Below are 12,605 nucleotides of genomic sequence, written 5' to 3'. Positions count from 1 at the left end.
CTTTGGAAGAAAGGGAAGCAGCTGAGATGGAAAATCAATACTAAGCAAAGAAAGGAAAATTGAAAGGTGGAAGGAGTAAATAGAGAAGCTAGACAAGGGAAATGAATGTGAATGTGAATGTGAAATAAACATTACAGGAAGGAAAGAGGACGTATATGAAGGTGATATGGGAGATCTGATACCGCAAGAAGAATTTTACAGAGCACGGAGAGACCTTACTCGGCTGCAAAGCAGTTGGAAGTACAGTGAAATGGAACAGACAGAATCCTGTAAGAGGATATGAGATTAACATTGAAAAGTAAACCAATGGCAAAGGAATGTAGTCGTATTACATCAGGTGATGCTGAGGGAATTAGATTAGGAAATGAGGTACAAAATGTAGTTGGTGAGTTTTGATATGGGCAGTAAAATAATAATAACTGATGATGGCTGAAGTGGAGATGAAATAAAAAGTAGATTGTGAATGACAACAAAAGTGTTTCTGAAGAAGAGAAATTTGTTAACATTGAATACACTGTATATTTCAGTATGATGAAGTATTTTGTGAAGGTATTTGTTTGGAGTGCTGCCTTTTATGGAAGTGAAACGTGGATAATAAGCAGTTCAGACTAGAAAAGAGTAGAAGCTTTTGAGAATGTTGATTGGAATGTACTCTTTGAAAATCCGAAGATAGCAAAGGTAAAACACAGGAAAAAAGCTACAGGGCGCCATCTAAAGAAGTTCCATAAGAGAAATCGAACTGCTTCTTTTAGGAACATTGTTTGTAAGAACACGATCCGCAAGGTGGTCTATGATGTCACTATCCAATTTTTACACGGCCAGAAAGCGATCACCTGCAAAAAGTTGCTCTGAACATATGGAAATAGATTTACATATTGTGTCAATTATTTGGTTGTAGAACGCATTGTCAGTGGCATTTATTGTGTATGTCTACATCAGTGACATGCTTGTTCATTATAAAGTCTTTGTGATCTTCACAGATGCGCAGCCACGTGTAGAATCCTGTGCGTTGCGTAACGCTAGTCAGTTGCAGTTTGCATCTCTGGTGCGGCGCGAGTCGAGTGCGCGATAACATGCAGAATGATGCCAATGGCCGTGACTTTGCGATACGGCGCCCGTCCATATGAGGAGCGCGCCGCTGCGGCCGCCGGCTCACAGCAGCCATGTCCCGAGCTTGGAGCGCGCCCTCTGCAGCGCTGCTGCAGCTGCTGCTCGCGTTGGCGGTGGTGGTGGCGCCCCTGGGCAGCTCAGCGGCAGCCGGCGAGGTGGTGCGCACCAGGCAGGGCGCGCTGAGGGGCACCAGCCGCGTGTCCAGCGAGGGCCGGCCCTTCCACGCCTTCTACCGCATACCCTACGCCAAGCCGCCCGTGGGGCCGCTGCGCTTCAGGGTGAGTCGAGGCAGATGGAACTTACTTTCCGGATCCTACGTCCACGTTCCGTGATCTGTGAGGGCGGAGCATGAAGTACGAGGTGCATTCAAGTTCTAAGGCCTCCGATTTTTTTTCTAATTAACTACTCACCCGAAATCGATGAAACTGGCGTTACTTCTCGACGGAATCGCCCTGCAGACGTACACATTTTTCACAACGCTGACGCTATGATTCCATGGCAGCGGCGAAGGCTTCTTTAGGAGTCTGTTTTGACCACTAGAAAATCGCTGAGGCAATAGCAGCACGGTTGGTGAATGTGCGGCCACAGAGAGTGTCTTTCATTGTTGGAAAAAGCCAAAAGTCACTAGGAGCCAGGTCAGGTGAGTAGGGAGCATGAGGAATCAAAAAATGGTTCAAATGGCTCTGAGCACTATGGGACTCAACTGCTGAGGTCATTAGTCCCCTAGAACTTAGAACTAGTTAAACCTAACTAACCTAAGGACATCACAAACATCCATGCCCGAGGCAGGATTCGAACCTGCGACCGTAGCGGTCTTGCGGTTCCAGACTGCAGCGCCTTTAACCGCACGGCCACTTCGGCCGGCATGAGGAATCACTTCAAAGTTGTTATCACGAAGAAATTGTTGCGTAACGTTAGCTCGATGTGCGGGTGCGTTGTCTTGGTGAAACAGCACATGCGCAGCCCTTCCTGGACGTTTTTGTTGCAGTGCAGGAAGGAATTTGTTCGTCAAAATATTTTCGTAGGATGCACCTGTTACCGTAGTGCCCTTTGGAACGCAATGGGTAAGGATTACGCCCTCGCTGTCCCAGAACATGGACACCATCATTTTTTCAGCACTGGCAGTTACCCGAAATATTTGTGGTGGCGGTGAATCTGTGTGCTTCCATTGAGCTGACTGGCGCTTTGTTTCTGGATTGAAAAATGGCATCCACGTCTCATCCATTGTCACAACCGACGAAAAGAAAGTCCCATTCATGCTGTCGTTGCGCGTCAACATTGCTTGGCAACATGCCACACGGGCAGCCATGTGGTCGTCCTTCAGCATTCGTGGCACCCACTTGGATGACACTTTTCGCATTTTCAGGTCATCATGCAGGATTGTGTGCACAGAACCCACAGAAATGCCAACTCTGGAGGCGATCTGTTCAACAGACATTCGGCGATCCCCCAAAACAATTCTCTCCACTTTCTCGATCATGTCGTCAGACCGGCTTGTGCGAGCCTGAGGTTGTTTCGGTTTGTTGTCACACGATGTTCTGCTTTCATTAAACTGTCGCACCCACGAACGCACTTTCGACACATTCATAACTCCATCACCACATGTCTCCTTCAACTGTCGATGAATTTCAATTGGTTTCACACCACGCAAATTCAGAAAACGAATGATTGCACGCTGTTCAAGTAAGGAAAACGTCGCCATTTTAAGTATTTAAAACAGTTCTCATTCTCGCCGCTGGCGGTAAAATTCCATCTGCCGTATGGTGCTGCCATCTCTGGGACGTATTGACAATGAACGCGGCCTCATTTTAAAACAATGCGCATGTTTCTATCTCTTTCCAGTCCGGAGAAAAAAAATCGGAGGCTTTAGAACTTGAATGCACCTCGTACTCTCGGCCACACACCGTGAGGTCAATTTCCTCCTATGGACATAGATGTAGAAGTCTATCGTACTACGTGTTGCGGAAGGTTGGTAGTTCTTTTTCTTGAACTTCTCTTTCTCCCGTCGCGACTTAGGTCATAGGCCTGTTCCGTCTTCTGAATTCGAGGACGCGCTGAAAATTAGTACCTCCGAATGTCTTATGTGAAAATTCTTAACGCTTTATAAGTAGAACAAACAGTGTAAACATTCTACTCGTACATCGTTATGCTTCATGTCTACTTAGTTGCAACCCTCTGCTGCTACAGTGCCCCGAATTCCTGAATTTAACATGGCAAGATGTAATCATGTAGTCGCTTGAGAAATAGTGTGCTGTAACCAAGTTTCCATTTCTATAAGAGTTCGTCCAGACATGGAGCACCTCCTCCTTCAGCAAGACAGTTCCAGACCACACATGAACGCTGCGACATCGCCAACAGTCGGACGCTTTGGTTTCACTGTCATACTCCTCCCTACAGTCCTAACTTTGCTCCATCCTATTATCATCCATTTCCAAAACTTAAAGAACACCTTCGAGGACTTCACTTTGATAGTGACGAAGCGGTACAAGCAGAGGTGACGTGATGGTTCAGTTAACAGCGTCAAACATCGACAGTGTCGATATAACAAATTGGTCTCTCCTGTGTTCGTCGCCAGGGTGTCTATGCTGAGAAATAAATATATAGACACGAAGAATAAAGATGTAAATGGCTTTTAAGGGTTTGTTTTACTTAAAAGGCTCTATGACTTTTCACATAAAAAATTCGGAGGCTCCACTTTCTAGCACATGCTCATATCCAGCCATCTCTTTCTTAGCCTTCCCACGAATCTTACACACGAAGTATTAAAGTTTAAGAATTTTTTGTGGTCTCCAATCTGCCATTCTTTGCCCTAGTGAACTTTGTCTATTAGACTTGATATCATTTATAACAGACATCCCAAGCTCTGCTCTTATGCCTTTCTTCGGTGAGTCGGTTTAATCTTGTAGAGCCTTTCACTCCTCTTAGAAAGATCGTTTCTTCCTCTTGCAGTCTACATTCTCGCGTTTTAGTCGTTTGTCAAATTTTAACTCCAAATAGCAAATCCGGGGTGGTCATTACCTCATAAAACTTGGTTTTTTGTATCTTCCCCAAATTTATTCGTATTGTTCTATTGATCGTTCTGCATATCATTTGATATTTACACTGTTTGTTGTGAACGTGAAGTTCATTATGATAGAGTAAAATACTTCACACACAATTTGAGTGACGAACTTGTTTTCTTGTTTCGTTTCCTTTTATGAACTTAGTCGACAGTGGTTTCTTCATTTTTGAGACATCATTTTTGTTTTTCTGAATGGATATTTTCATATAATATTCTTTAGAAATTCTATTGAGAGTGTTGATGGATCTTTTTAGTGAAATTTCGCTATCATGTACTACTGGAAGGTCATCTGCAAAAGGATCTTTAAAATATGTCAAACTGTAATCTCAAGCCTAATCCAATTTCTTGTTTCTATGGATGAACCAGGTCATAAATGTACATTTGTAAGTGTGGAGCCTTTGAATTATAGGTATGTGTTCTGATGTAGCTTGATTATTTTGTTCTTATAATCCGTTGAGGTTATTATTTCTTGTCTAATATGTTCCGTAAGATTTTTATATCTACATTCCCGAAGGCTTTCTCTAGGACTGTAAATGCGATCTTTTTTGCTATTGAGCTCGCTTTGTTTATATATAAATTGTTTAAGTGTAAAAACGTTATCAATACGGCTCTCGCCTTTCTGAAACCATTTGGTTCTTCGATAATATATTTTCAACCTTAATTTGTAGACGTTATTTTTGTTATCTTGGCATAGATCTTACACGCTGTATTCACTAATGCTCTATAATGGCAATTATTGCATTCGTTTCCCTTTTATAAAGACAGACATCAACAAAATCTCATGGTTTTTGAATCTGGCATCTTTTCCACTTCATGAATAAGTCGAAGCTTCAAAATAACTCTGAGTTTATTTTGCCACGTCCTGATTTTTGCTTTATTCATGGCCTCATTTGGTTCTTGTATCTTTACGAGATCGTCGTCATATGTTTTACCCGTTCCAGAGAGCTCCTCCTCTCATACTCGGTGTTTATATTGTACGATCCTTTTACCGTCTCGTATTACTTTAGGTTTCTTTCGCTTTTTCAGTTTTACTTAAATGCTTTATCATTTTGTAAGCTATAGACAGTCTTCTGCTTACAGAATTACTCCACTATTCTTCATCTTTCTCCTGACAAAAGTTTTTTCTTTATTCCTCATCTCTTTAGATTCTTGTTTCGGAGACAGTGTTTTCCAATGGCTCTGAGCACTATGGGACTTAACATCTATGGTCATCAGTCCCCTAGAACTTAGAACTACTTAAACCTAACTAACCTAAGGACAGCACACAACACCCAGTCATCACGAGGCAGAGAAAATCCCTGACCGCGCCGGGAATCGAATCCAGGAACCCGGGCGTGGGAAGCAAGAACGCTGCCGCAGACCACGAGCTGGGTACACAGTGTTTTCACTTGTAAACATATTTGGTATGCTCGTTCCTTTTCCTCGGCTACTTTTTCCTTATCTTGATTCATTAATATAAGACAATACATCTAGTTTCACCAGCTGCGACACAGACGAGTATACGAACAGTGATCCAATACTGTCAAATGTTTTTTATTCCAGTCTTTGATCACAATATCAATTCTTTAGACGATGACCGGTTTCAGTCCGTAATGATCATCCTCAGATCTTTTTTACACCATGTCCTGATGTGATAAGGCCATAAAGGCATCGTGAAAACATCTAATCAGCACAGCATCGTCACATAGATCTAAAATAAGGTGTAGAATAGGCCACATCGTCCACACAGTCATTATTGCAACTGGCTACTCAGCCATTAGCAATAATGACTGTGTTGATGATGTGGCCTATTGTATACCTTATTTTAGATCCATGTGACGACGTTGTGCTGATTATATTTATATGTTTTGACGATGCAATTATGGCTTATCACTTTAGGACATGGTGTAGAAAGGATCTGAGAATGGTCATTACGGACTGAAACCGGTCATCGTCCAATGAATTGACGCTGTGATCAAAGTCTGGAATAAAACATTTGACAATACATCTAATTTAGAAATAGTGCTGCCAGTTGTTCAAATTTTCTCGGAATGTCCCAAATTTAAGCGGTGTTACGAAATGCCCGGCGTGACGCTTATGCGGCACGCCGAATGTATCAACTTTACGGCGCTGCTAACAATTCTAAATATAAACAGCATTTACATAAAAAATCCAGGACTACATGGAAGTTCCGAAGTAGGTTCTCTACGCGTCGGTAGTGGTACCTAGAAAGAATGTGCTGCGCCACGTGGTTACAGACGGTTAACAAAGGGGACGTCTCAGTGCAAGACCGAAGTGTACGTTTGGGAAATACTCTGCCGCGTGGCTTCCATTCTGGTACTGGTATCGTCACGGCACTGTCTCCCCTACTGTGCCCCATGGACTTCTCTTGACGCGCTCATTACTACTGCATTTCCATTCTATGACTGATCGTTCTTCGCAGCCTCTCACTTGATCGTTTCGTGCTGATGTCTGTACTGGGGAAAGAACACGGGTGGCAGGTGGCTTTTAGATGTGAATACTACACCCGTAGACGTTCTACGTTCATACAGTCCATAGATATATGACTGGTAACTAATATTTAGAAGATGCATCTGCTTGTAAACACAGTATATAAACAGTTTTACTGAAGCTACATGCTACTTAGATATATTTAATATCTATAATAATTTTCCCACTTTACTTTCTAAATCGTTTACAGAAAATGCAAAGCATATCATTCTTTATCGTGTGTTTGTTCATTCATATCTAACTTGTTAATGAGCGATTCTTTTTGTCTTTAAGATTTCTTATATTCGAGCTTATGAGTCTGGTCAGCAAAAATAATTTTACTTTTTGTAAAATATTTTTATGTACAGTTGTATCGGTGTACGAACGTTGTTCGTAATGTTTTGTAATGAAATACTTATCTAATGAATGAAAATTTAAGTCTCTTTTCTCGAATTTCAGGTCGTTGTTCCACTGACACTTTAAACGAGTACTCCCGAAGTCACGTTGTTCTGCAAGTTATATTTGACAACATTAGTTAGCACCTATTCTGACTGTACGTTACCTCAATCCATTGAGAGTGTTTATTGATTAAAATTAAACTGTACCCTTTATATGAATTTACTAATAGATAATCACTCCATGAAACACACACATTTTGAGATGGGCTTTGATTACGTGCATTTTTTTAATTTTTTAGGTTCTTCTGAACACCTGTCTCCCAACTGCTGGCCTCGTACAGCTACGAACTTGTGCTGCGTGTTGAAAGAAAATAAATGTGTACTTATGATTGCGGACACGTAGCGTTAACTTCAGCAAACGCGTGTAATTACGATGTTCAGGGGCCTTGCAAAGAAAATTGCAGAAGAATATTTGCCTGGGCAACCATTTTGTAAGCAATATTATCAAAGTCAGTGGGAGTTCGAATTACAGATATTTACAAAATCATGTATCCGATGATAAAGCCACATAATTCGTCATCGCACGTTACAGATATGCAAATCACACGAAGTTATACTTCTGTCGTAGCTACAAAATGCACTGAGAAAGTACAGCGAGCGGTAGTACAAGGTGTTGTAAAGCAACAACAAGAAAACAAGGACATCCGCTTTCGACAAAAAAAGAAAATAATTACTGGACAGCCAGTAAACAAGTTACGATTCATATACACCACTTAATCACAATCTTACAATCATAATAAAGACAACTTATAGCTTTACACTTATGCAATAATTAACACCAAGAATAAAGACAGCTAAGCAAGATACTGGACCCACGAAACACGTATTACTTTTGCTAAGTAACCCCACGTCCTTGCCGTGAAACGACTAACATAAGTCTTTAGTGTCTGCGCATTCTTATAAAAACAAAATGCAGCATTTACATCTTCCTATTGAAGGAAGGGTAAACAGAAGACCATTCGCAATATATGTAATGGATGAGGAACGTTTTCGTTACCAACTCCACCCCTCGCAGTGCGGTCCGTCCAACGCGTCCGAACTGATCTCTCTATCTGGCTCATCAAAAATGTGACTCCCTGTTCATACAAGGCATTTATCTGCGTTTCCCACATGGGAAGTTCGCCTCTCGTTCCCTTACCAACTTCACAGAAGAAAACCAGAAAACCTACGGCCAAAAAATTTCAAGCTTCAGGAGTGCCGATAGAATAAGAACATCTTTGCGTGTAACATATTTCGTCTGCTGAAGTACACTCCTGGAAATTGAAATAAGAACACCGTGAATTCATTGTCCCAGGAAGGGGAAACTTTATTGACACATTCCTGGCGTCAGATACATCACATGATCACACTGACAGAACCACAGGCACATAGACACAGGCAACAGAGCATGCACAATGTCGGCACTAGTACAGTGTATATCCACCTTTCGCAGCAATGCAGGCTGCTATTCTCCCATGGAGACCATCGTAGAGATGCTGGATGTAGTCCTGTGGAACGGCTTGCCATGCCATTTCCACCTGGCGCCTCAGTTGGACCAGCGTTCGTGCTGGACGTGCAGACCGCGTGAGACGACGCTTCATCCAGTCCCAAACATGCTCAATGGGGGACAGATCCGGAGATCTTGCTGGCCAGGGTAGTTGACTTACACTTTCTAGAGCACGTTGGGTGGCACGGGATACATGCGGACGTGCATTGTCCTGTTGGAACAGCAAGTTCCCTTGCCGGTCTAGGAATGGTAGAACGATGGGTTCGATGACGGTTTGGATGTACCGTGCACTATTCAGTGTCCCCTCGACGATCACCAGTGGTGTACGGCCAGTGTAGGAGATCGCTCCGCACACCATGATGCCGGGTGTTGGCCCTGTGTGCCTCGGTCGTATGCAGTCCTGATTGTGGCGCTCACCTGCACGGCGCCAAACACGCATACGACCATCATTGGCACCAAGGCAGAAGCGACTCTCATCGCTGAAGACGACACGTCTCCATTCGTCCCTCCATTCACGCCTGTCGCGACACCACTGGAGGCGGGCTGCACGATGTTGGGGCGTGAGCGGAAGACGGCCTAACGGTGTGCGGGACCGTAGCCCAGCTTCATGGAGATGGTTGCGAATGGTCCTCGCCGATACCCCAGGAGCAACAGTGTCCCTAATTTGCTGGGAAGTGGCGGTGCGGTCCCCTACGGCACTGCGTAGGATCCTACGGTCTTGGCGTGCATCCGTGCGTCGCTGCGGTCCGGTCCCAGGTCGATGGGCACGTGCACCTTCCGCCGACCACTGGCGACAACATCGATGTACTGTGGAGACCTCACGCCCCACGTGTTGAGCAATTCGGCGGTACGTCCACCCGGCCTCCCGCATGCCCACTATACGCCCTCGCTCAAAGTCCGTCAACTGCACATACGGTTCACGTCCACGCTGTCGCGGCATGCTACCAGTGTTAAAGACTGCGATGGAGCTCCGTATGCCACGGCGAACTGGCTGACACTGACGGCGGCGGTGCACAAATGCTGCGCAGCTAGCGCCATTCGACGGCCAACACCGCGGTTCCTGGTGTGTCCGCTGTGCCGTGCGTGTGATCATTGCTTGTACAGCCCTCTCGCAGTGTCCGGAGCAAGTATGGTGGGTCTGACACACCGGTGTCAATGTGTTCTTTTTTCCATTTCCAGGAGTGTAGTAAGAGCAGAATTATGAAGGTACGTTTTTTTTTTAAATGAGCAACAAGAAGTATTTTACTTATGAACATAACTTTTCAGGAAATGAAATGATGAAGATTATTTTATTATCGACTTAGTCACCATTAAATTTAAAGAATTGCTCAGCTGTGGTACGAGCTTTGGCACCAGCTTTTGGATACCATCTCCACAGAACTCCAGCGGCAGTCCATTTAACCTGTCATTTGCAGTTGCTTATAGCATGTAAACATTCGCAAATCCTGTTATATCGTGAAAGTTATGGAAAAAGATGAAAGTGTGAGGATGCTAGATGAGCACTGTAGGGGGCGGGGGAGGAGGGGGGGTGGAGGCTCCGTAATTCCTACCGAAATTATCCAGTTGCGGTCTTTAAAGGCACGCCGAAGCTTTAGAACCTTTTGGCAATGCCTCGCAGCGTTTATTGTCACACCTCTTGGCAGGACCTGTATCAGAAGACCGTCTTTACGGTCGCAGAAAACTGTGTGCCTTGATGTTCCATCTTTATGGCTGTTCTTTGAATCTTCTTACTTTTCTCAAAGAATCTGAATGATTTTACTCACTAGATTATCGTTTTTCTCTGGAGTACAATAAGCAATTCATGTTTCATCACCAGTCGCAATGTCACTGAAGAACTGATCACCATAGTTAGCTTAGCGTTCTAAAAAGGACAAAGAATTTGGCAAAAGCCTTGTCCGATGTTCGCCCATGAATATTCTTGGGACCCATCTGGAACACATTTTTTGTACTGAAGTTTGTCAGTAGCAATCGATTATGTTACTTATCTTGAAACTTGAGAAAAATATTTGTTCTCACGAATCTTCTCATAAACTTTTGTGACAACTTTTCACCGATGACAGGCGACCTTGCAGACCGATCGTCATCCTGAACATTCTTCCTGCCTTCCTCGAACCGTCTCCACCACTATCGGTTCTTTCCATTCATTCATCGCACCTTCCCCGTACACTGCAACAATTCGTCGACACATTTCAGGAGATGGATCTTCTTAATGTTCGAAAACGGAATGACGGAATGCATCTAACACTCGGTGATATTATTAACTGACATGACGGCGAACAATGCTGCACAACTGAACAACCTACAGAGACCCAGAGTTGAAACTTACTTGCAGTATAGTGGGGGACCGGCCAAGAATAGCTGTCCTTGAATAGGCGTTTCCTGGCACCATGCGTGAACCCTATCCGTAATCGGCTCTTACGTAAGAAAATGGGCAAGAGCCAATAAGTACGAAACACGCTCTGGTGGTTACGTAAATACTTTATTACGTATAGAGATAGTTTATCCATCCCAGGAATCTCGAATCTCGACGATGTTAGCCATTGCCTATACTGGCAAAATGTCATTACCGGGAATTCCAAGACTTTCGTCAATGTTTTAACCTCTGTTTTCAATTTTTCTTTTGTAATTTCCCATTTGGTATTGCAACTCCTGAGAATAAGGGGCCTTAATAGACGGACAGGCAATCGCATAACAAATGGCTCTGAGCACTATGGGACTTAACTGCTGTGGTCATCAGTCCCCTAGAACTTAGAACTACTTAAACCTAACTAACCTAAGGACATCACACACATCCATGCCCGAGGCAGGATTCGAACCTGCGACCGTAGCGGCCGCACGGTTCCAGACTGTAGCGCGTAGAACCGCTCGGCCATTCCGGCTGGCAATCGCATAATAAATCACAAACAAACAAAATTGTTTTTGTATGATATACTTACAAATTAAAAATTTTCGGACATTGTTTTCTCTTACTTCTACTGTGAAAACTTACTGCTTGCCAAATTTCCTGCTTCTAGTTGAACGAGAAGCTGCCTATATGTTTGCATGAATGAGTATCATAATATGTGACGTAAATAGCAGTATTTTTCTGACTGCACTTATTTTAAAGCTTAAATATTTTACACCGTCATAGGATCGTAGTACTTAGTATGGGGCATAAATTTCCGCTTGATATATCAACCGATCTTGAGAAAAAGGGGTCTCAGCAGTCGGACAGATAGACAGAGAGACAAACGGACCACGTAGTGGTCCTATAAGGGTTCCATTTTTAACGCCTGACGTACGGAACCCTAAACACGACCCTCTAATTACAGCTACCTTCTAATGTACATGGTGGCACAAAATATATGTAAGGACAAATGTTTCAAAAGGCTCTAAGCGCTATGGATCTTAACATCTGAGGTCATCAGTCCCCTAGACTTAGAACTACTTAAACCTAACTAACCTAAGAACATCACACACATCCATGCCCGAGGCAGGATTCGAACCTGCGACCGCAGCAACAGCGCGGTTCCGGACTGAAGCGCCTAGAATCGCTCGGCCACAGCGGCCGGCCATATGTTAGGAAGTTTAAGTGTACCATAGCGTAACATGGGATTATAGATTCTCATTATCATATTCGTACTATAGAAGATAACATGAAATTTAATACAGAAATGTTTTAGAGTTATTTCCTTCTGCAGCAATGCATGTGTAGACCCCTAAATTGAATTCCGCAAAGACACTGTTTGAGACTGCATGAATCTATCTGGAAATTGAGGTACCAACATCCGGCAGTGTTGCAGGTGCATCTTCGAACACACTGTCCTTCAGATAATCCAAATAGAATTAATCATAAGATATCAGACCTGGACTATAAAGGGGTCGTTCCACACCATGACCAGTGAATGTTAAGGTGTCCAGGACAATCATCTGATCTTCGAACGTCTCCTGACAGAAATCGAGGTTCCTCGCTGTACGGCGTAGAGGGGCTCCATGTTGCATGAACCAGTAGTTTCCGAGCATTCAGACGTATCGTGCAGCA

General features: G+C 43.6%; 1 protein-coding gene across 4 annotated transcripts in view; it reads left to right on the top strand.

Annotated features, from left to right (window-relative positions):
* The first annotated feature begins 1,139 nt into the window (after nucleotides 1-1,139).
* LOC126251475 (venom carboxylesterase-6-like) overlaps nucleotides 1,140-12,605 on the top strand; it is a 196,256-nt gene continuing 184,790 nt past the window's right edge. For all 4 annotated transcript variants that reach the window (XM_049951918.1, XM_049951917.1, XM_049951916.1 and 1 more), the window contains exon 1: nucleotides 1,140-1,388. In XM_049951918.1, the coding sequence (XP_049807875.1) occupies nucleotides 1,164-1,388 (225 nt within the window). In that variant the 5' untranslated portion in view covers nucleotides 1,140-1,163. The remainder of the gene's footprint in view (nucleotides 1,389-12,605) is intronic.

Source organism: Schistocerca nitens, chromosome 4 (genome assembly GCF_023898315.1).
Source record: "Schistocerca nitens isolate TAMUIC-IGC-003100 chromosome 4, iqSchNite1.1, whole genome shotgun sequence".
In the NCBI taxonomy this organism is placed as follows: Eukaryota; Metazoa; Arthropoda; class Insecta; order Orthoptera; family Acrididae; genus Schistocerca; species Schistocerca nitens.
This window is presented reverse-complemented; position numbering and strand designations above follow the sequence as displayed.